General features: G+C 44.1%; 1 protein-coding gene across 1 annotated transcript in view; it reads left to right on the forward strand.

Annotated features, from left to right (window-relative positions):
* CASTOR2 (cytosolic arginine sensor for mTORC1 subunit 2) overlaps positions 1-25,495 on the forward strand; it is a 124,208-nt gene that overhangs the window by 44,093 nt on the left and 54,620 nt on the right. Inside the window, exon 2 of the mRNA XM_005439818.4 lies at positions 22,051-22,121. Within this exon, the coding sequence (XP_005439875.1) occupies positions 22,051-22,121 (71 nt within the window). The remainder of the gene's footprint in view (positions 1-22,050; positions 22,122-25,495) is intronic.

The following is a 25,495-nucleotide window of genomic DNA, read 5'->3' on the forward strand; positions in this document are numbered from 1 at the left end:
CGGAATGAATAAGAAACCATAGCACAAATTAGTGCAGGATGACATTCTGTTCCATGTGTAGCATGAAAGTGTTTGGCACCATGAGCTCATTTTTATCTCACTTGTTGTGTCTTCTGCCTCCTACCAGCCTGGAAGAGAGCTGGAGCTGTGCCTTAGCCAGATTAACTCAACATGAATGATCTCTGGTTTACTGAGAGTTTATCTAACTTAACTTTTGTGACAGCGAGGATGGCTTAGAAGGGGTTTCCCCAGCCTGCTGCCAGTGCTCAGTGATTCACTGGGTCTAGAAATGATAACAGCTACTAGCACTTCTCACTTTACTGGGAAAGGACCCAGTGGTACAGCAGCACCCTGGTGGGAAGCAGGAGTTCCCCACGTTTACAGGGTCAGACTAGGCACTGCATGTGCAAAGGCTTTTTGTTCATTTTGACACGTGGTTACTCATAGGGGTTTTCAGAGGTTTGCCTGACTCCTTTTCCGTTTCTCTTGAAGGGGCGGGTACTTTGGAAACCTCGTGGTCTGTGCTGTTAGCAACCATGCCTACCTTTGGAAGTCTGGCCGCTGGGTTTTAGTTTGGCAGTTGGCTGGCTGGCAAGTAACTGGAAAAGTGCTGCTGTCAATGAGGCAGAAGCAGCTCAAAGTTGATTTTTCCCCTTATATCAATGACTAAAGCATACCTTCTCCCAGTCTTAATTTTGGGGGGGTTCTCCTCAAGCCTTGTTTGCTCAGTGGCTTATAGCTAATACACAGTGCTGAAATCTGAAACTAACTCAACCATATCAGCATAAATGGGTGGCCATTTCCAAGGACAAGAAACTAAACACTCTGTACAGGTTTTGCAATATGGTGAAAATCCAGGTAACAGATACAGCCAAAAGTGAAGGCTGAATTATATTGGATTCCTGAGTCATCAGCTATTGATGCAGAAGATCCTGCTACCTACGCTTTTGTGATGATGCTGCTAAGTAGCATTTCCAGCCCTCTGGGCAATGACATCAAAGGATAGCGAAGATAAAAACAGACCACTGTTGACTTTGAGAGAAATGTTCTATTTATACCAGGCAGATGTTGAGGTAACTGAAAACTTCAGGATGACTTTAATGAAAGTTTGTCAGTCCTCAGCCTTCAAAAACTTATATTCAGGGGCTTGCCTTCTCTCCTCCAAAATCACAGAGCTGGCTTTGCATGCCCCAGCTTCTTAGCGGAGGAGAGCTTCTTCCAGAATGAACAAGGAGCTCCAGGAGGGAAGGAAGGCCTGCTGTGGCCTGGCAGTGCAGGAGGGTTTGCTGAGCTCTGTCCTTTGCCAGAGATGCCCCTCCAGCATGATGATCTCCCGAGGAAGCATGGGCACAGACCGTACTTCTGATGCGGACATCCAGGTGCCTGGGCATAGGCTGTTTGGTTTGGGTCAGGTCTGGTTCCCATCTGGGGTGGTGGCATTAATGTATTGGTGTCCCCAGCTCAGGCACTGGAACAGCTCTCTCCCACCAGCACTGCAGTCCATGTGCTTTTCTCTTGGCTGGAGACACTCGCTACTGGGTTTTCCAGCCCCTTCAGGCAATTGATAGAAAGAAACACCACAGCTTTATATGGGGCTTCTAAACCAGCTAGGACTCAGCCTTGTAAAGCATGTCTGGGCTCCGCTTCTCTGATGAAAATGAGCAGCCAAACTTGTAAAGCTGGTTTCTTCTTGCTTTCTCTTGCAGCAAGACTCTCTGGAGTCTAGCGTGGTGTGAGCTCTGAGGTTTCCTGTGGTCGGGACATGCCCCTTGTGGATTCTTTGCTCTCTAATAAGGTTTGTGCTTGCATTATGACCTTTCCCTCAGCGCTGCTGCAGACAGGCCTTCCTCTTCTATCTAGCACCTTAGGAACCATATATGAATTTAGCACCTTTGAAATTTCCAGCTCTGGCATTTAACAGAAATTGGCCAATAGGTCAAAAACTTACATGGAAGGGACAAGTAGCATAGTGTGTTTGCCTTAAAACTGCCTTTCTCTTTAAAACTAGGGCCAAATTAGAGGATCTATCAGTACTACTTTCCCAAATCATCCCTGCCCTGTCTTTGGGAAGAGAGTGACCACCTCTTCCATGCTCCACGTGTTGCTAAGCAATTGAACAGCAAGAAAAACCCAGACCTTTTCATCTGCATAAGATTTTCATTCCTTCAGTAGGTCACTGCTCCTCTTCGATGCCAGGCAGCTTCAGTGACTCACGGCTTGGCCCTGTCTACCTGCAAGGCAGTTCCCTGGCCCACAGCCAGCCCACTGCGCTCGGCAGCTGCCGTGGAACTGGAGGAACATCTAGGTGTGTGACCCTGGATCATGCCTCATCTGCTAGAGCTCAGGCACGATTTCTCCGAATGCCTCCTGGGCATCTTAACCCTCTATTGAGGTTAAACAGTGTAATGTAGTTATAGGGAAGACAGCAATTAAAATTCACATTCCCAAAACATTCCTGTTGCGGCGCCAGGTCTGTAGGAGACAGCAGTGCATAAACGTTCCTACCATCCTTCTCGCAGGTCCATCACGGACCAGGCTCTTGATCCCACACTCACAGCGAACAACACCTAAATCCATGGGTGAAATTGCTGTTTATGGTGCAAAATGCAGTTTGGGCTCTTTGATGTGATAGTTGACTGCTTTGTATGTCAGAGAATCATTCTGCAATTCATGGAAGTACTCATTTTAGCAGAGGAGCAAAAGGCAAAATGGCAAAGAACTTGCTGGCAAATAAATGAATGGTAACTTCCCTCTGATGGATTTATTCGGTTCTTTGAGATACAAATGTGTTCTTGATGGCCAGAGAAATCAGTCATTCTGCATTGGGAAGCTTGATTGATATCTTCAGCAGGCCTTTACGAAGGGCTGTGTAAGTGGATCTGGAAATAACCTGCGGGGAAAAATATGATGTAGTCTAGTTTGTTTAATACACAAGTGCTCAATTATGGTTTTGTCAGTTTTGCTTTTGTTGCTACTTAAGGAAATTTTAATTGCACAGACATATGAAAAATAAGTTACTTCATCCCTCCAAAACACCCCTTGTGTGACATTCATCACCCCCAAACTATTGTGACTTGCACCACATCTGAATTTTAATGATTGTATTGTTATGTTTCAAGTTGATATCTCTCTTACTGTGACAAGATCAGATGTGTTTAATTATGGAACAGGATCCTGCTGAGATTTACAGATAGTGCTTGCCCCAAGGACGTTGCATCTGAAGTGTGTGGCTGCTCATCTTCCTTAGCAGCCTCCATGGTGTGTGCGACTTCCCATCCCCATGGGGAAGGTGGTGGGGAAGGAGGGGCTGCTCGCCAGAGCTTAAGCAGTGGGAGAAGGTACATCAGGGTGGAGCAGAATAGACCAGAGTTGCATATGGAGATATTCTGGATCGAGTATAATAGCAAACGCTCTATATTTGGATTCAGATGGACATAGTGGAGTCTGAGGCCTTGCCTATGATAATGTAGGTGCATTCATGTGTATTTTGAACTGGAGTAACAAGGAAGACTCTTGGCTTGGCAACAGGGCATGCTGTCATAGCTGTGGGGAAGGCTGTTTTGTTCCTAACCTTCCAGTGGGATTTGAATCTTGGCACTGAGTGAAGAAAAGCTTGTGCAATAACCACTGGATTTCCTAGCACCTTCTCTGTTGCTCCCTCTCTTGATTTACAGCAGCCTTTAAGATCAGAGGTTCGTTTGTGATTGTTTTCTGTTCTTTGAGTGGCTTCCACCCCCTCACTCTTTGTCTGATCAAAAACCCCATGTTGTTTACTTACTCACATAGGTCAACGACAGCAGGGGGAAAAAAGGTGACTAAGCCAGTTAATTTCTGCCAGAACAAAGCCTGTAGACTATCTCAAAGTGTGAGCTCAACAGTAAAGCCTTGAGCTCAGCAAAACAGAGGTTGCCCGTATGGAAAGGGAGAGCTACTTTTCCCAGAGTGTCCTGCGCTCTCTGTTCCCCCCAGCAGTGAAGTCCTGGTTCCAGACAGTGTTCTTGATAAATCCTCCACGTGCTGTCTGGGACAGGAGCGCAGGCAGCGTGTGTTCGCAGAAACCTCCTGAAACTGCTGCTGGAGACATCTGGTTACTGGAGGCCAGAATCCTGCTGGAGACCTGTGCACCATGTCAGACCAAGTGTAGATCACTAGTCATGGTTAATAGATCTTATTCATATTCATTCTCCGTACAGGACAGAATTTTATTTTTCAGCTTTTATGCCATCGCTTGGATTGATCTGTGGATGAGGATGTCACGTTGCTGGTGGTTTGGATCAGACCCTGCTGTCCTGTGGGACCATGCTGTCTTCTCATCTCCTCACTCTTTCTGCCTGTGCAGAGCATGCATACAGCAATACCTGGTGGTTTTGTTCCTGTTTTGTTCTGTTGTGAAAAAAGCAAACTCTTGGCTTGAAAGCAAAGTCTTGTATATTGCCGAAGGCTGTGCTCACTTTATCCTCAGCATAGGTTAAAAATGTTCTTTAACTGTTATGAACTGTTTATTCTACTAGAGGACTTGCTGGAAGAGCAGTAAATGTTCAGACCTGTCTGGGCTGTGTGAGGCCAGAGAGAATTACTGCTGTTGTGCTTTGTCCTGTGAAGCCGAGATGCAATAAAACCTGATATTGATACTAACTTCCTAAAGAAAGTGCTTAGAGGTCTATTTGTGAAAAGCAGCAAACAGGAGCCAGGTGGAATTCTGTCTTTCTAAGAGTTTTCTTCTTTTGTTCCCTGACAGTAGTAATTTAGCAGTTCCCTATCCAGTCCGCTTACAGCCTAGCTATACTTGTGTTCTCTAGTTCTTACTCCACCTGTGGTTGTCTTATTTCAACATTGTACTCAGGTTTGTATCTTCTTCTAGGATAGTCAAGTGTTTTATGTGACCTAAATGTATTTTTGAGAGCACTTTCTGATGGAGCTAATCACAGGTGTTTGCAGGCTCTGGAGGAGGGAAGATCGCATTATGTGAGCCAGGCTATTAGACGCTTTCATTGATGCCTTTGCGTCTTGCCTTATGCTACCGAAAGGCCAGGGCTACATCTCACCTGAAGTTTTTGTCATTTGTCCCGATTGTGGCTCCTCAGTAGAATAAACTGTTTATCAGACTCTTCAGGAAGCAGTAAGCAAAATTTAGGTCATTCACCGAGATGAACCAGTAAGCCTCTGTCTTACAATCATACTTTCTTAGGATCATACTGGGAAGCATTTGGAACTACCATTGGCAGAAAGGACTTATGCAGGCCATGAAGGAGAGTCTTCATCTGTATTTGTAAAGCATGCTTTAAATCCCGATTTGAGTTGAAACGGATTGTTAACATACCTTAAGCATATTCTTCAGTTCACAGGGCTGTGCTTTCCCTTAGATCTTCAGATACTTACGTTCTACGCAGGTCTGTTATCCTGGAATGCTATATTGCTGAAGTGCTTAGGTTAAAAAGTAAGTGCAGAACTGAGGTGACAGAAGAGCCTGTTATATAAAGGCTCAATTTACTGAGGTTTTCACTTTTTTCCTTTCCAAGTTGAATGCTGTTGATATTGCCGACTTGAGCTCCTGGGCGTCTGAGCTGGTTGCATTTTTCCAGAGCCCAGGAACCTTCCCTTTGGAGCAGTGTACGAGCACACGGGTGTCACGGCTGCTTGAGTGTCTCAGGACCTCTCTGGAGGTGGTTCATCTTCCCTTTTTCCCTTTTTGAGCCATCTGGTGGTTTTAACATCTTTATCGATGAAAATTAAAAGTAACATCAGACACTTGACAACTTAGTAGCTGAAAGGAAGATTGAAGTCAGGAATAATCCCAGGCAGCTGCCTAGGATGGAGGGGGTATTGATATTGCCCAGCTTTACTGTTGTTTATTCTTGATGAGCCTCAACACAACCACACGCAGAGGAACATCCAAGACTCTTCCTCCTTAAGTTCTCATACGTTGGAGGTGTCTTTTGGTGATGCAGCCTTGTATTGTTCTGAGAGTGTTTGTTCTTCCCCAGACCCTTACATGAGGAAGATGATTTAGTTTTGTTACGGTTTTTTTAATTCCAGCTAGTGATTTCACAATTTTAATTTTCTGTAAATCTTAGACAGCTGTTATTTTGTTGCTTTAATTTTTTCAATCTATTTTAATACTCATCCTGCTCAGCACTTGGTGAGTACAGGACACAAATAAATGATTACAGCCTGTTGGGTCTTCATAAAGCCTGGCCATTTTGCAATCTTTGGCTGATTCCAGACAGTATGTTTATGGACTCTGTCAGTTACTGAAACATCCCCTCTCCCCCTTTCCCTTCCTCCCCTTCTCTGTGGGGAAGCAGGGAATGAACAATGCAGTAAAACATAAACGGAAATGGTGATTAGAATTTCAAGCAAAGCGGTATTTTAAATGGTTCTGCACTTGATTCATCTACGTTTTGAAGCAAAGAGGGTAGGGCAGGGGAAAATCTGTTAAAGTATTAAAACCTGCCAGGGGCACAGCATTTCCTTTCACTTCCAAAATGCCTATCCAGTCTGAGACAATTGGAAATGGAAAGATGCTGTCTGTGCCCTCAGGCTCTCACTTAGAACTGCCTTAACTTCTTGCTACCTCTGCTCGTAGAAGGGTTTTCCCAGCATGTTAAATGCATTGGATTTGTTCCCATAGACTTGAAATGCCTCTTTTAAAACACAGAGAGACCACTGCCATTTAGGTGCTTTTTAATTTGACTAAGGTGACAGCTAACACTGATCTCTGATAGCTGAAACTTCTAAACCATTACTAAAACACTGACTTTTTCCTGACACAGTTCTGTCCTGTCCCTCTTCCCCAGCACAGCTCTCTTGTCTAAAAATACTTTACAAATTTAGTAACTGTGAGAGCTCTGCCAGAAGAGGGTATGTCTTGATAACAGGCTTTACCTGGCTTTTGGCTCGTGCTCCCTTCACCCATCCCGACATATGGGCTCAGGAGTGTGAATCTGAGAATCACAATTTGAAACATGGAATTCTCTGTGGCTGTGTGCGAGGCAGTGGGCTGTGATTGACCTTAGCTAGACAAGTGGCTCCGCTTTGTGCCGGTAATTGTCAGCCCTTTCTCAGGGTGGGGAAGAGACAAATTTCTCCTGAGGTGGAAACTCAGCATGAAATGTTCCTCTAGGATACATGCTTAGAAGGAGTGAAAGGGTGCAATGACATGGAGAGGGGCTTTGCTCTCTGCCTGTGTGTGTTTGGGGCCATTTGACCTTTTGCTCTGAGCTGTGCTATCCTTTGGAATACCAGGTTGGTCAAAGCAAGGAGCCATCCTGCCCAGCATGGTGTCTCCCGTAGCACTGATTGTGCTGCTCAGGGATGTGAAAAGGGGCCCTGTTGCACCCTGAAGCACCCTCCCAGAGCAGGGGTGTAAGAGATGTCCTAAAGGGAAGATTTCGTCAGGGGCACCGTGTTCACTAGTGAACTCTTCTTCCTCGAACCCATCTCTTCCCTGTGCATATTGGCTTTTGTGTTATTTTCTGGCCACCCCCTTCTCATATATGTACCCAGTTATGCAGGTTTGTAAATGGAAGACTTTGTGCTATCAGATCAATCCATTGCATGCCCCACTTCCACACATGGTGAGACAGTGAATTCTTCTTTGATGGCTTTGGCCATAATAACTTCTCCCATAACCCCACACTGAGCTGTTGTTCCTGCAGTTGGACAGTTCTCACCTGTTCAGTTTTCCACTCCTTGGAACACCCTTGGCCCCTTGTCTGTGTTTCTTTCAGCTGAATTAAAACCCATTTGGTAGCCTTGGGATGATTTGTTGGAGAAGTACTTGACAGCTGGGTATGTGCTGGGTTTGTGCTTTGGAGCAGTGAGATGTTCTCGCCTCCCTGCCTGGTTACTCCTGTTCTCTCAGCTTCTTTGAAAGCCTTGACCCTTTCAGAGAACACCCATGATGATTCCCGAATCTCCTTTCCTGAGTGGTAATAGCTCATTTAGAGCCTGCCATTCTTCATTCAGAATTTAAATTATTTTCCCCCAGTATGCATTAATTTCCATTTATTGGCTTTGTGTTTCACCTGCCATCTTATTACTCAGTCACCAGGCATTATAAGATCTTTAGGTGGAACCTGAGTTTATGAATCCTTGATTCTAAGCAGCTGTTTTCTCATCACCCAAGAAACTTAACAGCTTTACAAAACAGTATTCCTAATGCGTGCTTTTGTGCCACATGCTCTTTAGGAATGCCTGAGCCTCGTCATGCTAGGTGCTGTACAGAGAGCGAGAGAGTTCTTGTGCTGAAACCTTGAAAGGATCAAAAGCCAAACACAAAGGCGCTGCGGGTACAGTGCAGCCAGGTAAAGTAGCCAGCAAACACATCCAAAGCCCCAGAACACAGGCGTGAGGGAATGAGTAACTCCGTTAACTTCTGGAGACTTTTGGAGCTTGGATGTGAGGCCCTGACTCGAGCTGCTTTGGAGCTTGTTTGACGCCTCTGGCGCTGGTGGCCCTGGGGGTGCGGGGCTGAGCCCTATGGAGTGGCTGCAACGTTCCTTCAGTGGCCGAGCAGCGAGCAATGTCTGTGGGATGGCGCTGGCCGAGATGGTGGGTTTGGCTCAAACACTGAGCCACTCTGCTGCACCAGTGGCCTTGAGTTCTCCAGGAGCTCTGCCTTTATTTTGGGTGTTGAGCTGGCAGCTGGATTTCAGGAGCAATATTCAGAAACTACAGAATTTGGTCTGAGCCAAGTAATGCTCACTTGCCGAATAATTTCTCATCTTTTTCTTGGGCCTGGTGGGCCTGGGAAGTTTGATGTTTCTACCTTTACCGTGGGCTTTTCCTTCACAGCCTGAAGAGATTTATTTAGAAAAAGCATTTTGGAAGAGCATTGTTAAAAATAATACTGGCTAGCATTTTCTAGACTGAAACTTTGTGGATTGTCAGTATTCACTTACCTTAAAAAAAAGTAAAATTCTTGAAATGCATTTTCCCCTTTGCTTGTGTGTATAGGGGACTTTTTCCAAAAGTCCAGAGAGAATTGACATGAGAGCAGCTTCCTGGTGCTTCATTAGCAAAGGAAGCAAATGAAGCTTCCTTTCAGTCCCTGTGACTGTGGTAGATGTGGTAAACACCGTAACTACAGGTGTATGGAAAGCTGGCTACAGGCACATCTACAGTGCCATTCAGCTAGAATTTGCAGAAATATTACTCTTCTTGTTCATCACTGGGCTAGTTAATACCCGTGTTGGGTAGGACCCAAAAGCAGAACCTGGGAGAATGAGAGGAGTCAAAGGTAGCTTTTCCTGTGAATGTGTCCTTAATTCGTACAAGAAACGTATCCCCCTCTCTGTGCTTAAGGGAGAGTTGATGAAACTATTTCAATTTTTTTGTTTTATTCAGGCTCAACAATGGTTAACAATTGTTAACATGCATTAAATTTGGGTTTGATGTGCAGACTCACAGACAGCGTTCCCCTTGGATGGGGTTATAATGTGGGGTTTTGGACCCGCTTGCAAATGGAAGCTCTTTGAAAATGATGAGGACTGAAATGTGTTTCTCTTGCTGCTCCATTGTGATGGAGTATGGCTTGCTTGCTCTCCTCCTCCCCCTTCAATCTGCCTGCCACACATGTTCTCAATTACTGCCTGCATTGAAGCTGCAAACATTTCTTGTGTATCTAGCTTTCTATATTGAGCGCTGGAAATATATTTTAGTAATTTGTGGGAGAACTATTATGTCCCATGCTGGGAAAATTGTGTTTATGGTTCCTGCAGGGAAACAAGTTCATCAATTCCAGTCCACAACAGTTTTGCTCTTTCTTTCTCCTTCTTTTGTATCGTGGAGAAATATCATAAGAACCTCTTGCCCCCATTGGGTTGAGCCTGGGTTTCTCCCATCTTTGAAATAAAAAGCATATGCTCTGCAGTCTGTGTTTTTCAGTTCTGTCCACAAAATAATCATTGCGTTTTGGCTGAACACAATAATAGCTACTATGAACCCCAGATATTTGGGTTTGGATGTGCAGCAGCACTGCACTTAAGAAAACTGAATTGTATTTTATTGTTGGTAGGATTTCAAAGTCAATATTCTGCAGCAGAGGGCATTAAAGGAAGAATATAAGAGAGGATCAGACTTGCCAGTACTGGTGTATAGTGCCTGATATGGGAGGGGAAAAGAAACAGGACTTACTCTTTTTCTCAGCATTTGCATTGCACTGTTAGGGTTATCATTCTGGGTCCAGTTGGTAAAATGTATTCACCAGCCTTTGCTGTACATTAAATCATGCTTTGTTTTCAACTGTAAACCTTGGGTCCCACACCCACATCTGTAACATGTTTCTCGGTTCAGTTTCTGATTTGTAGAAGATAATTTTGTGGTTAAGGAAAATTCTGTGTTGTACTCCACCTCTTTCTTGTGCTGAAGTTCAGCTCTGACAGTGATCAGGGGATACTGTTACTGCCATAAAGAAAAAGTTTTTAAAGCACAGTTACCTTCTTAAATAAATGATGGGTTATTTCAAATGGAAAGAATTGCTTTTGCATCTCTTGTGTGGGTAAATTGGCTTGCAATAGATGAGCTTTTAAGAGTGCTGGCAGGCTGGAATTGCAGAGAGAGAAGAGGAAAAGGTGTGTCTGGATCAATTAGTTAATTGTTAGATAATAAATGAATCCTTTTCCAATGCACACAAACTAAGCTTCCTTTTCATTTACTGCTCCAACTTCCCCTTCAGAGATTTGATGACAGCATTCTGTCCCAAAGCAAAGAGCTCCTGCCATTTTGATGTAAACATTCATTGACCCTCTATGGAGATTTGAAAAATTACTTTCCTGTCATTAACAATGGTAAAACTGTAAACAATATTGTTAAAGATGCTTTGGGGGGGCCATCAAACCAAAAGGAACAAATTAAAGGACTTGGATAAGAAGTAATGTGCACTTTTACCATCGTTCTTAGAAAAGGAAATTAATACAGGCAGCACTGCACTATGCATCAGATACTACTTTTATCTTTGAAAATAATTTTATATTTTTCAAGTTTGGGGATTTAAACATTTTTGCCTTATTGTTCTGTTTCTGATATGTTGGTTAAAAAAAAAAAATTTGGAGGAAGAACAGCAATAAAACACGAGCAGAGTGATGCCTGGGATGCTCATTTAGTTCCCATCAGCCCAGTAAATGAGAAGATGATGAGGTTTGGTTTGGTTTGATTTCCCCATACTTCTCAACAGGGCTGGTTTTAGACCCGTGTCCCAAATGGAGGCTGTCAATGGCTGGCCCATAGGACCAGTGTGGAGCGAGGTGTTCAGAGTCAAGTCTCTGGAGCTAGCAACATAACTCTGCCAGTTTTGGTGTGGGTTGCTTTTTGTTGAGTTGGGTTTTGGTTTGTTTTTTTTTAAGTAGATAAAAGTGTTGTTTCATTTTCCTATTTGTAAAGCCAAAGACATTGCAGTCTAAATTAGTGGACTAAAATAATAGCTGATGTAATTTATGGGTTTGCCTAAAGGGAAGACAGCTTTCCTTGCTGCCGTGTAGGCTTCTTTGGTCAGGAGCTATAGCCACAACCTCCCCAGCTCACCCTTGCACATGGAAATGCACCTGCAGCCTTTAGGACTGATGCTGTAAGCCAGGATGTGTTCCTGCCTGCCTTTGCACAGGGAGGGAGCTGCTCCCATCCCACCAGGCACGGTGGAGCCAGGAAATACAACTGTTCTCGGGGTGATTTCACTTCTAAAACAGGATCTGGCTTAATGATTACAGCCCATTTTGTGACTGTCCTCACGTAGTTGGCTGTAATGGCTGGAAGAGCGTGTTATCTAAGGCTACTTTATCTGTTGAATATTTCTATTAGCAGCTGCTGTCATGTGTCTTGGGTTTGAGGGCTGTGATACTGTTCATGCTGCTTGGGTCCTAGTCCCTTCTCACAGTTGTTCCTAATAAACATTTTTAGGAGAGGCAGAAGGGGGGCAGGGAACCTGTTTAAATACAGGTTTTGGGTTACCAGAGGAAAATGTGCACAGAGGTCCTGTGGGCAGTTTTCTGGGCTGAGAGGAGGTGTCCTTGCTCTTCCTGCATGATAACGGTTGTTATGGTTCTTACTAACGGTTCTAGTAGGTCACTATAGCATAGACAGCACCTTGACAGTGCTCAGTATGGCAATGTCCGGGATGTATTCCAGGCTCTTGGTTTCACTGGTGCTGGCTGTGCTGTGCTGCTTTGGCTCCTAGAGAGATCTTGTTGTGGGCAGAGATGTGGGTCTGGCATTTTTTCTCGTGCTGTGGCTCACCTTCTGCCTTAGGTTGACTTCTTTTCATTTCATCTAGTGCCAAGCCTCCAAGTATTTCACTTTGACATGAAGAGTGACAATTAAATTTTTTATTAGTCTCCTGGCTTTGTGGGACTGCACAACTCCCTGGTAGTCCTCTGCTGCAGAAATGTGCCCAGAGTCCATAGTGAAAAGCTGAATACAGACAGAGCGAGACAATCCTAATTGGAGTCTTGTGTGATGCAGAGGCACACAACTGCTGTTCTTTCAGCTGCTAGTGTTAAAGGGAGATTTCTATAAAGAAAAATATCCTCTGCTTTTGCCCTTTGCCCATCTTGTATTGAAGGTAGTGTTGGGTTTGATGAAAGTCAGAGAAGTTGGGAAGAGAGTCAGTGCAATCCACTAACTGGGTTATGTTCAGTGAATTGCATGGGCAAACCCCATGTTTCACTGGCTTCTTTTTAAATCGGAATACCATGCTAATAAATCCTGTGCTCTTTCTGGTTACATTTCTGTGAACATTTCAAGTTTGTTGTTGGGTTTACATTTTGTTTTTCTCCTGAATTCAAACTTGTGTCAGATGGATTTCCCTGATAGTTCACTTTTGCAAGTTGAGTTCCTATAATATGATACAGGTCGTTGACGGTGATGGCTGGAGGAAGATTTACTCCATGAAGTTTTCAGTGTTCAAAACAAAAATCTGCTTTCTTTATGTGCTTTGCCCTTTGGGGAGCATAGAGTCTTTAGTGACCCCAGACCAACTCTACACAAGATCCATTCCTACAATTTTTTTTTTTGTTTAGATGTCCCAATACCCAGAAAGTAACAAACTCATGAAGGCAGAAGTCACTAAATTTCTTGGCTGAAATTCGCTTAATTTCCTCTTATATTGCAATTAGAACTCCTCATGTTACAAACAGGGCTGTAGTGAAGCTGCGGGAGGCTCCTTCGAGTGAAAGCTCAACGTCAGCCCTGGCTTGTGTTAACAGTCGGGGGGGAAGGGGGGAAAGCGGACCCCGGGAGCGCTGGGGAGCTGGTGGGGATACCCTGCTAGCACAGGGATAGTGCCAATGCATTGTACCTGCCTCTGCTGCAAACACGCCCCAGTGCTGCTTCTGCAGTGCAAACATTGTCACCCTGTCACTTTTTGCTTAGTGGTGCAAGACCATCTAAATCAGTAGAAATGTGTGCCCCGTTTGGTGAAAAGGGGTAGCAGAGGATGAATGCTGACTTGGGGAGAGTAGAGTATCTGAGCTTGCCCCGCACCCTGTGACGCTTGCAATGTGTGCTTGGTGTGCATGGCATGGCATTGCTCCGTGCCAGGCCCGTGGCACAGGGCTCTCTTGCACGTCTGTGTTTCTTAAATACTCCTCAGAGGCTCAGCAGCAAGCCTCGTAAAGCTGCTTTTAATGTCAAAAAATAGAGCTGGGCTCAGTTTGCCTTGAGCTCCGTCGAAGCAGAGCTGCAAAACCGTTTTGCCATAATAACCCGTGCTGAGCCTAGGCAGGTGCCCCGTGCTCATCACCCAGGTGCCCAGCAGTGTCCCACCAGCAGCCCTGCAATGTTACTTACTGCCTGTGCTTGTAGCCAGCACCCAGTTGCCACCACATTGTGCCATGCACCGAGATGTCCCGAGGTGCAAGAGAAGCCGTGGCTTTGCTGCCTGACAGGGGTGTCAGAGCAGCCTAATGATTTTCACTTCTAGACAGGTAGGCAAAATCAGTTAATAATTATTATTCTCACAGAACTTGAAGTTGCCAGATTTATGTTAGAAGAAAAATACATTTGGAGTGAGAAGGAACAGCTGACGTTACGGCTGTGTTCCCCTATGAACTGAACACTCATGCTGATGTTTTCCATAGAGTCAAGGGACAAAGATATATAGTTCACCCCATTCATGTTCACCCCTATGCTGATGAATTTGGGCTCAGAATGACTGTGTGATGACAGGAAGGAAAACTAGTACTGCACAAACAGTATTAAGCAACAGCTCTCAACGTTTGTGAGAATAACAGAAGGTGAATGACCTAGTAATTCCCCTCTGTTTTCTGTCTCCAATGGTTAGAGCATGGAGAGATGTCTGCTTTCAAGCAGAAAGGCAGCTAGTTCCATCAGCAGTTTGACACAAGAATTTTTTGCCCATAATGAATCTAGAAAGTTCAGATGGTATTTGGGAAAGTAAAGCCTAACCAAATGTATCTTTCTTCTCATTTCTCTCCTCCTCCAGCCTTTTCTCCTGCCCTACTGTGTTCCCTACTTAAGCAGATAATAAAAATGGGTTTTCCCAGAGGGGGAAAAGGCTGGCACTATGCTGTGCAACTCATTTATGGCTGCAGAAGAGGAAGGTGGGGTCTGTCATGGCTCACTTAACGCAATGGGGTTGTTAAACCCGCTCCAGAAGCAGCGTTTGTAGTGCATGCAGCGTGTGCAAGCCAGAGGGATAGCCCTGTGGTTCCTGGGTGAGCAAGGTGTATGTGGTGTTCATACACGCTGTGAAACAGGACGGTTTCAGAGGCTGGAGAAGAGAGTGTAGGAGTAGAAGCATAAGCATGCACCTACCTAAATGCTGTTTTGTTCTAGTACTTTTTTACCTTTAAGATTAGTGGAGGATCTTGTTCCTGTCTGCAGCTCTGAATCACGACTGCTGGATTCTTCCATCCCCCTTGTCATCTGCTGCACCGAGATAAACAAACATTTCCCAAGCAGAAGGCATTAAGCAGCGAAGATTCTTTAGGAATTAAGATTTGAGGGGCTCAGTTATGTCAAAATGGAACAGTGCTTTCCATGCAATGTTTGTTGCTGGTGTGACATTTTTTATTTCAGTTGAAACTAGAAGGCAGTGTTTCAATCTGAAACTACAAGAAGTGATTTCCTAGTTTTGATTTATCAACAACTTGTTCCCTCAACTCTTTTGTCCCTTTTTGGGAAGTAAGATGGCAGAGAAGACAAAAGAAAATGACAGCTGAGAAGTAGAGATGAGGTAATTCCCTTTTACTTTTTTTTATTTATTTGTTTAGGTTGCTTCAGGAAAATTGAAATTATGTTGCTATAACGGATGTTTTCTTAGATCAAGAGCTGCTTCCTCTCTGAGCACCAGATACACTTTCAGGCACGTTGTATCCACCAAATCCTCATGAGCATCATTATCCCCTACCACTAAATATCCAGTAAGAATTCTAAAACCTGGAGAATGACGTCCTGTGGTTGTGTGGAGTGGGGTGCAGCATGGATGTGCAGATCTGCTGCAGGCTCCTGGCTTTGTGCTTTGCACCCTTGAGCATGCTTATCATTGAGGATGCTTTATGTGGTACTTTGCAGATGGGACTCCCAAAACACAAGTGAGCCATTTGGAGGTAACTGGGTGTCTTTTCTCAGCGTGTGGATGGAAGGACTCCAGCCAGGCACCTGGCACTGACATCATCTGGGCACCAGCCAGAGCGGTAGAGTTCAGATCCAGTTTTTTGGTTCAGCCCCATTCACTAATATAGGTGGTGAGTCGTGCTGCTCCAAGTAAAAATTGCACAGCAGAGCTCACTTGAAATAATTTATGACCCAGGAAGAAAAATCTGTGCTAAGAATAACTTTTAATTACATCAGGTCAGTAAATTATTCTACAGATTCATGCCCAGGACAAGTCTTGGGTATAGAAGATATATTAGCTCCGGTATGTCCACACCTAAAATCAGTGGTTTGTGTATTGTTCTCATTGAGTTAATCAACAAAAATCTCAAATGAGCACAGTAATGCTTGCGTGGTCTTAAACTGCATTTATGTTTTCTGTACTCCATCTACGGAGCACCATGCAGTCTTCACCTGTTAGCAGTTGTGCTGAGGTGGGAAACCAGCATTGTCACATTCATCAGGTGGAGTGGCTTAATGAGGGAGCTGCACTTGGGTGGACTTGGACCTTTTCATCAGCCTTACGTAGTTTCCTTCAGTAAGCTGAGCTTTCCACTCCATTCCAGCATGTTTCTTCATGTTTTTTCATTCATTCCAGTTAGTTTCTTCATGTGGTGTATTTTCTTACTACTACTTTGGTGTAGTTTTGGCTTCTCTCTTCACATTTGGCAGGAATTTATTTCTACACATAAGTCAAAATAAAACAGATTTTCTTACAGAATCTTCCTAAATACAACGGTGTAAGTCTGTTGAAGGGGGGGGGTGGGGGGGAATAAACCACCCAATTTGCATGTTGCTTGCTAATTGTTTTTTTTAGGAAGTATTAAAAAAAAATGCTCTCATAACAAATGAAGGAAAGATGTGTTTTAGTTTCCCAAGTAAGTTTTAGAAAGCAATACTGCAAATGCTGTGCTTTGAGTAGTGAAAGCATTATGACTTGGGCTTTGCTAGTCATACAAAATAAACTCCAAGCGTGTGTTTATAGAACCAAAAAAAAAAAAAAAAAACCCTCCTGTGGTTATGTTGCAGGATAACTCTTGAGTATTGTAGCTTTGTTTAATCTGCAGCTTGGGAAGTCTCGACTGACGGAGTCTGACTCCAGGAAAAATAGAAATCGTATCAGTATTACTAGTTAGTATTGTTTCAAACTACTGCTAATCTTACATTTGCAGCAGTAATTTGATTTGCATGGGCTCTTGTAGTCCAGACCACCCAGAACTGTTCTGATGAAGACTTGAACCACACTTTGATATTGGTTTAATGAAGGCAAATACAGTAGATGCCCAGCTGACGGGGTTTTTTTGAATAATCCTTGTTTAATTTTGCCATGTGTACTGGCTTTATCAGTAAGCTGTACTTAAGATTGGTATCTTCTTCATCCATATCCATCTAGTTTTTTTTCTGTATTGCAGGTCACCCTTTTTGTGGTTTGATTTCTGTTCCTTCAGGGTGCTGATCATTTTTATATTATTCTGATCCCAGTTGTCGCAAAGCCTGAATAAAGGCTTAGATGACTTCCCCAGCTACACTAAACTAACTAGCAAGGAGAGGGGCTGACTGATGGTCCCCCCATCTAATTTTACACAATGTAATCTGTAATTTAAACTGTCATTACTATTATTATGGATTAGACAAGACCATCACGGTTATCACGTTGGAAGTTTGGGCACAGCGCAGGCTGTAGGACTTCCCTGAATTTATGTCTGTTCATGAATACTTGCTTTCCTTGGCCACAAATTTGTTAGTTTTGTTCTGTGTTGGTTTTGAAAATTATTAACTTTCTGTAATGAACCAAACTGTGCTATCACACCGTCTTTTTAGACGGTCCCTGATTGTATTTGCTCATGTCTCTGTCCCAGAGCTGAGCACAACTAATGACTGAAAGGAATGTTGCCGCTGTCCTTTGACCATTTCTAACAGTGCTGTGACATCTTCAGTGTTTCCCTTGGTAGGGACGGTAGTGCAGACTTCATTAAACAGCTCATATGAACAATAATGCTCCTTTTAACAGGGTAGCAGCCTTCTAATACCAGGCTGCAGAATTAACTTGGTGTAAGAAAGGTGAACCCACTGCTTTCTGATCGGGGCGCTGAGTGAAAGTCAACTGACACCTATTGCAAGGGGGCTTTTTTTTGACTTTGGGGTTCAGGTAAGCTGTGTTTTCTCTGTCTCACCAAAAAGATGGCAAAGTGTTTTGGCTAACGAACAAATGTGCTGTTTAGAAAACACCAACCATTTCACTGTTTGCAATTTTCAGTGCCATTTGACTGTATAGTCTTGTAATTAGATGGTGTAAAGTACTTAACATGTTACACAAATATGTCAAAACGCATTAACAGCACAAGTGTTCTTTACTGCTTTCCTAAATACATTTCACAATATGTCGTGCTAGAATCCACCTCTTGTCTTTATTTATAAACTGCAAAGAAGTTAAGATCACCAAGAATTAGATGATTAGCATAAGACTTTATGTACTAAGAATATATATTATCATGATAATGTACAGAGTAAAGCATATAAATCCTTTCTCGTCTAAAATAAGAAGACAGCCTGGAATGAAACTCAACAAATTATGTTTTTCATATTCACTTGGATCAACTTTCTGCTGCTGCTTCTTAATTCCCATTCAGTTCAACTGCTGCTTTGCAAACTTTTGGGTTACCTCCAGACTTTACATTTGAATGCCTTTTAGGCACTGTGCTGCTTTTGAATGGCATTTGGCCGTGGTTTCTGACTGGGGAGGCCAGCCACTCACCTGCTTCTGGGCAGGATCTTTGCCATAGAACCAGCAGATTTGCAACCCTTTACCCTGCTGAGGCAACAATGAACTAAATAGTTTCCTTATAAATGAGAAGATGGGACTTGTGGCTTCCATTGTCTGTGCTGAACTTTTGGATGACCCACAGCAGTATTCCTGCAAACGTGTGTGCCCCAGAACCAATGGCAGTTGCGTTCATCCCAGTATTACTGCGCTTGTGGTCTAGGCAGGCCTGGTGACTGAGTGTCTGGAGGAGACACATCTGGTGTGGACCTGCAAGTGAGGCCAACCATACGCTTTCCTGCCTGCCTTCTCCTCCTGTGGAGGCTTGAGTGCTGTTTGCAAACTGAAATGATGCTGTTGCTGCATCCTACACATGCTTTCCTGGTCTGTGCAAGCTTGGGTATTACTTCCATACGCAGTGTAAGCTTTACAGTTTCAAAGATCTAATCTAATAATAGATTGGTCTACATTTGCTGCGTTGCCAGAAAAAGACATATGTTGTCAGGCAGTCGAAGTCAGTAACAGTGCTGAAGTGGAAATGTGCTGAAACACAAAGAAAGCAGAAAACCAGAAGAATCTATCTGAGATTTGGCTATTAGGAAACTAAAAATACTGTCTTCTTACATATATGCTTTCCACACGTACTTAAAGAAATACTGTTTGCCTGATGTCTAAAAATGGTTAAAGGGCAATTATTTTCCTTTCCTGGCTTTGGCATGACAAAAGAAGATGCTGTTGGCATTCAGCTTACTGAGAACTGGTGTAAGAAGAAAGAGAAATGATTGGTATAACTTGAATGGAAGAGGCACGTGTAGTATAGCGCGGGAGAGAAATATGATATTGAGTTCCTTCTGTCATTGATGTTTCAAGACAATTTTTGAGTTGCACTTACAGTGGAAGTAGATCTTTACCGTGCTGAGGCACAGGTTTTAGGGTGAGGACTTGAGTTTCGGCAGCATGCAATGGTAAGAAAATTTTCCATGCCTTATTTTATCACACAATGTTTGCAATTCCAGTTTTTCACTTTCACATTTTCCCTGGGAAAAAGAATGCATCGTTGGCTCACAGTGAATGTGTACCACAAGAACCACTCGTGTTTGTGCTGGTGAAAAGACTCTGCTTTTGAATTCGGATGGCTGTGTGCTACTGACCTTTTACAGAATTGCAGTGAGGTGGAGACTGGGCTTTGAGATGGTATATGAAGATGTGAGGTTTTGACATATGTTCTGAGTCAGTAATTATGGGATTTCATCTGTACATATCCCTTAAATATCATCACCTTTAGATGTGTGCTAGGACAATGGCATCTGTCACAATCATACTTTTTCTGCTGGGGTCAATGTGTGCATACAGATGTGTGTTACTGTTCTGGAACAAAATTCCTCCATAAATGCCATTCCATATCAGGAAGGATATATATATATATATATATATATACACACATATTTGTATTAACATTTCCTTTTTGTAAGACCACTAGGTTCTCCCTAGTCAGCAGGCACGTGGCTCAGTCAGGTAGTAGTAACAAAGAATTTTATTTCAGTGACTTGTCCAGGGAATTCATCCACTAAATAATAAATACTTGTATCTCCTGGGACCCACCTGGAGCAGCATCCCAGAAGTCCTTTTTACCCACCTTGGATATCACCCCTCACCCAGGTAGCATCCTTGTGAAGTTACAAAGTGAAAGCAAAAAATTTGGGTTGCTACTGTTTTCTGCTTCTCTTGGCACTACTACTGGAGAGAGTTGAGTTAGTAAATGTGGCTGTCACAGTAGCTATTACCAATGACACAAAACAATTAAGTTGTGGTTTCTGTTGTGGCGGGGCCACTTCTGTATTTTATAGAGATATGTCTGTGCTAGGAGGGAGAGTGTCATGCTTGATTGTCGTGACGGATGCTTCCAGGGAAACAGGACGAGTCTCTGAAGACAGGTTGTCTAGTACTTTCCATTTACATGAAGTCCTTTTGGTTACATGGCAGGTCACTAATAGAGCTGCATGTTGTTTCCTCTAGCTTTTCTGATGAGGTGAGGGCGAGGGCAGCAGCCATCTCATTTTTTTTCTCCCTGGTGTTTTTGGAGAGGATAGCTGCAATCTTGGTTCTTTTCAGCCAGTTGGAAGAATGCTCACGCCAGTTTTCAGTCTGAGTCCCAAATCATGTGATTGCTTCCATTTTTTGGATATCTTGAGCCACCAGCATGGAGATCCTGGCTTTTAGAGGTCCTGAAAACTTTGGGACACAGATGCTCAGCAGTGCTGAGAAGCCCTAGTAGTCCCTGGTTGCTGAGTCCTGCTGATCTGTGCTCCATGCAGGAATTACACTGTGAAGACACTGTGAAATTTGGGGGCCTTAGGAACAATCTTTTTTTTCCCTAATAGTTGAAATATTTTCTGTAGATCACCTCAGATAAATCTGATAGTGTTACAGTGTAAAACTTGCAAAGCCTTGTGGTGTAAAACTGCAAAATCCTGCTCTTTGGTCCTTAAAGACACAGGCTCTTCCTGCTGCACCCAATTTGGCTTCACAGAGGGAAAAAGTTCTCTTGTGGCTTGGGCAGCAAACACAGTCCATGTGCTCTGGCATGTTCCTGGAGGGGCTGGGAGCCCTGCTGGGGCAGGCAAGCCAGCCAGCACTGTACTGATGCTCAACAAGTGCATGCTTTGCTGAAGGTGAAAATGAGCTTGCAAAATGTAGTGCAAACCTTCCTGCCGTGCTGGGGACTAACTGGATAGATGCTGGAGTAAGTTTTTTGTTTGGGGTTTTGTTTTGGTTTGGTTTTTCTAGTAATGTTGCTGTAGACATTGATGTGTCAGGGAAAAAAAAACTTTTCAACTATATGTGGTGTTAAACCTTAAGGCTGAGGCTTTTTTTTGTTTGTGTGCCTACAGTGGAAGAATCCCATGTCACATTTGTTTTGTGTCTCATGTTAGAGGTGACATTGTGCTCGGTGCTGAATGAGATGGAGAGGCTGCGCTGCACATGGCCTGCGGTGTCAAAAGATGAGCACGGACTGGAACAGAGGCAGTAGGAGATTGAGAGGGGGAAAGCTCAACCTTGCGTTCGTGTGCTTGATAGCCACGACCACTTGTCTCCTCGCCTGGGGCTCCCCAGGGAAGGGAGGCATCTACCAAGGGAAGGGGCAAGGACCAGCAAAGGGAATTGGGATGCTGTCTGCTGGTGGGAAAAGCTTCTGAAACAGCAAGAAGCGATACTGGGGCTTGGTTGAGCGATTAGATGTCAAACCTTGACAAGGCAAGAAAGTTCAGCGGGCAGATAGGGAAGACGGGTGCGTGTCTGAACTGTGGGAAGGCTTTTGGAGGGTGAGGAAAAATTTCTGCCCTAGGTAGTGCTGTACAGCAGGTCTTGGGCTGTGACGGGAAGCCTTAAGGGATATGGTAATTAAGAAAAGTAACTAAGAACTAAGTCATAAAAGTAATAAGTGTTTTACCAGCTCCATTGTGCATAGCCAGGCAGCAGGGAATGAGGGTCACGCAGTGCGAGTGGCTGAGCCAGGAATAAAATCCAGGTCTGTTAATGCCTCAGGCTTCTCCATAAACACCAGACTGTGACTCTTTCTTCCAGCACAGCCTGGGTGGGAAGGGATCTCCGTTTTAGGGGAAAGACCAGGCTCCACTCAGTCCAGCGGCTAATCATGTTCTCCTGTTTGCCTCTACCAGGTGCAAATTCTTCAGCCTCACGGAAACCCCAGAGGACTACACCATCATTGTGGATGAAGAGGGCTTCCTAGGTAAGTGTCAGCATGTGCCACTTCGGTATCCAGCCTGGGAGTGGAGGAGGAAAACATGTCATCTCTCACTAAGATTATAAACCAAAGTGTTTGTAAAACAGGTCTGTTTGTCAGTGCTAGTAGTACAGCTGTGAAAGGTGCTTTGATCACTTAAGCATGCTGTCTCTGCCGCTGTGCTGTACAAGGAGTTTCACACATGGAATATGAATATATTTTAATGCTGGGAGAAGAGCACACACAAGTCTTAAAGAGCAGCTCAAGTGTATTTGAAAAAGCAAAACCATCTGTATATCATTGTATTAAAATGAGCTGGCCTTTGTCCCCAGACCTCCACGAGCACACCACATCTTGCATCTCCAGCTTGTTCATCCAGCCTCTCTCTTTAAAAGGAGCACTTGAAGATGAGTGGCTCATGTCATCCCCGCAACCATTGCTGTGGAGTTGTGAATCAACTCCTTTGGCTCATCACTGAAAGCTGTGATTTATCTCCCTTTCTTGCACCCAGTTCTCTCTGTACGGCATGTGCCGTCTTTGCCTGTGGTGGCTGAAGGTCTCTCAGCCTGTGTCAAAGGTGGAGTCAGCTGTGTGTCGAGGAAGGTGGTTGGTATGTGCTTGGGAGCTGCAGATGCTTGGCATTGGGCAAGTGCTGATGAAGGGAATGGTTTGGCTTTGGGGATGGAAATAGTCGGTAATCACATTTATCGTGTGCGGAGGTTTTGTTTGTAGCAGTGTTATTGAGGTGGTGGAACGCAGAATTGTTGTGCAGCTATTATTATTTTTATTCAGTCTCTGCTTTCTGTGGTTGGAATTAAAAGTCTACACATTTTACCAGTTTGGAGAAAATTCATTAAATTAGGAAAAAAGAGGGTTTCATTCCTGAATAGGAATTAACTGTCGAGTAGCTACTTGTGACACTGTAATATTCAATGGGTTTGTAATATCCAAACACTTAAGGAGAAAATTAGAAACTATACCATCTTTATTTAGTACAGAGTTAAAGTTTTATAATCAGGAGCATTGCTGAATTATTCCCCTTTCTGTTTCAGTACTCATAAACATAGAATAGAATAAATTACTATATTTTAGAATGCTACAATGCTGGCTAAACATTTTCGTAAAATAATCACTAGGTTGACAACAGGTGAATGGGTCTTCACAGCTATTGCTGTTTGTAATTTGGGAGTTGTGGGGTTTGATTGGAATTGTGCGTTATGTGTTCTGCTTTTGTTCCCAAAAGAGGAGGTGACATACATGTCTGTACTGCCAGAATATCTCTTGTTGCATTGGTTCAGGGGGCATATGCATCTAAATTTTATTACTACTGTCAGGAGTATCAGCTTTTTTATTATCAGTGGCAGCTGGGGGAAATTGATTCAAGTTTGGTTTTGCCATAATAGTAGGATGCAAAGCCTCCCTCCGAGAGCTTCATTTTAAGAGACAAGTCACCAAAGGAGAAGGGTTTTTTTTCCAAGGACCATAGCACGTGGCAGAGCAAGAAACCTAGAGATTCCCATTTCAAGGAGGGATTCTGCCACTGAACTGTGCTGTCCCTGCAGATTTGCCATGCTAGGGGCATGCTCATCTCCAGCATCACATCTGTGTCTGTGACGTCCATGGCACTCATGTCTCTGCCCAGTTGGCACAAGGCAGATTCCTGAATTCAATCACTGGTGGCAAGTTTGGATTGCAACCATCCCCATACAGCCTCTGGCAGCCACGCTGCTATTTATCTCACTGGAAATTATTCCAGCTTGAAACAAAGGTAAGCTCAAGCAAGTTGTTTTTTTTCATCTGTAGTGGGAGAACTGTGTTGCAGTGTGTGTGCCACTGGGTGTACTTGGAGCAAATCCTAGCCAGACCGGTGTCCTGGAGGAGCTGGGTGTCCCACTGCTGCCCCAGGTTATCTCTGTGAACCAGACAGTGCTGCTGCACTTCAAAGCAGCAGTCCTCTCTGCTTGGACCACTTGGACTTTGTCACCTTGGCTCTCATAGGTGCATGAATTTACCACTGATAGTTACAGTACCCATTGTAGCTTCTGTTGGGCTATGGTTTTGGCAGCATATAACATGCCTTTTTTTCAAATGCACTGCATGCACTTGGTGTTAAAGCAGAGCTTTGCAGGAGAAAAGATCACCTTCCAGGCAACGCAGGGGAAGGAAGGAGCAGGCTAAGGCCATCCTCTACTATGGCATGACATGGAAGCCACGTGCAAAGCCCAGCGTGGGTAGTGGTGTCATGGAGCTGGCAGCCACATCACCTTTGCTTTGCTTTTTGTGAGGAAGTGACGATCTGCTGGCAAGACTTGTATGCTCTGCACACTGCTAACTCTCCTAACATAGCCCACATGCCCTTTGGGTTTGTGTGCAGCCCATGTTCTTTCGGAGTTCTCATCACCACATCCAGAGCTTCCTCTCAGTGTTAGCCCTGACCACAGTCTCCACTTGTTGCTCCATCCCTCTTCCTCATCTGCATACGCTGTAAATTTCTCACGATCGGAAGGAATTCGGGATCTACCATCGAGGAGGTGGTGAAAGGGCTCTGCTTCGCTCCCTGCTTGCCCCCACAGTCTGGCTGTAAATGCCTCAGGAAGAGGAATCTCACTTGGCCTTTGTATAGCATGTAATCAGCCCATGGGCTTGGACAGGATCAAAATCTGTTAAGAACTGCGGCATCCCACTGTCTTGCAAAAACACCACCAATCCCGTCTGCCTCAAGTGCTTCGGCTGCTTCTTGACCGGACTAGTGAGGTGCCAGGTTGGGTTCAAGAATTACAGAGTAAATCTTCACATTTGGTGAACAGTTTAAGTCGCCAGTCCAGCAGCAAGTGACTTCATCTTTCCTCTCCAGGTAACTTTTGTTCTTGCAGTGCTGAACAAACTCGGTGTAAGACTCTGAAGAACAGGCTTTTCTGTGTGGAAAATTAGGACTGACCTTTCTCAGGCACCTGTCTGAATTTTTGCTGCAGCAGCAGTGAGAAGGTTGACCTGTTAGCTGGCATCTCTCCTGTTCGCCAGGCCCCTTCTCCTGCATATCACAAACAGCACTGAAGGGAAAAGAATAGGCTGGAGAAATGCTGGCGCTTTCAGCAGTCCCTGAGGTTAACACTTCAAACATACTGACATGCAGTAATCATTCTTAACTGGTTTGTCAAAAAAATAATCCTTAGGCTTGTTGCCCTGAGAGTAGCGATGAATCTGGCTGGTAAAGAAGTCATTATTTCTTCTCCCCAGAAAACGTCTGTGGTGCAAAGCCGTAACCTGCTTAAGCATTCATCGTGCTGGAAGGGAATGGCTACAGCCTAATTCTTTGCTTTAATTCCCCAGCAGTGAGGTGGGGATTATATCTGCACAGAACCTTGTTTGTTCCAGTAGCC

This window comes from Falco cherrug, chromosome 1 (assembly GCF_023634085.1).
Source record: "Falco cherrug isolate bFalChe1 chromosome 1, bFalChe1.pri, whole genome shotgun sequence".
NCBI classification, from domain to species: domain Eukaryota; kingdom Metazoa; phylum Chordata; class Aves; order Falconiformes; family Falconidae; genus Falco; species Falco cherrug.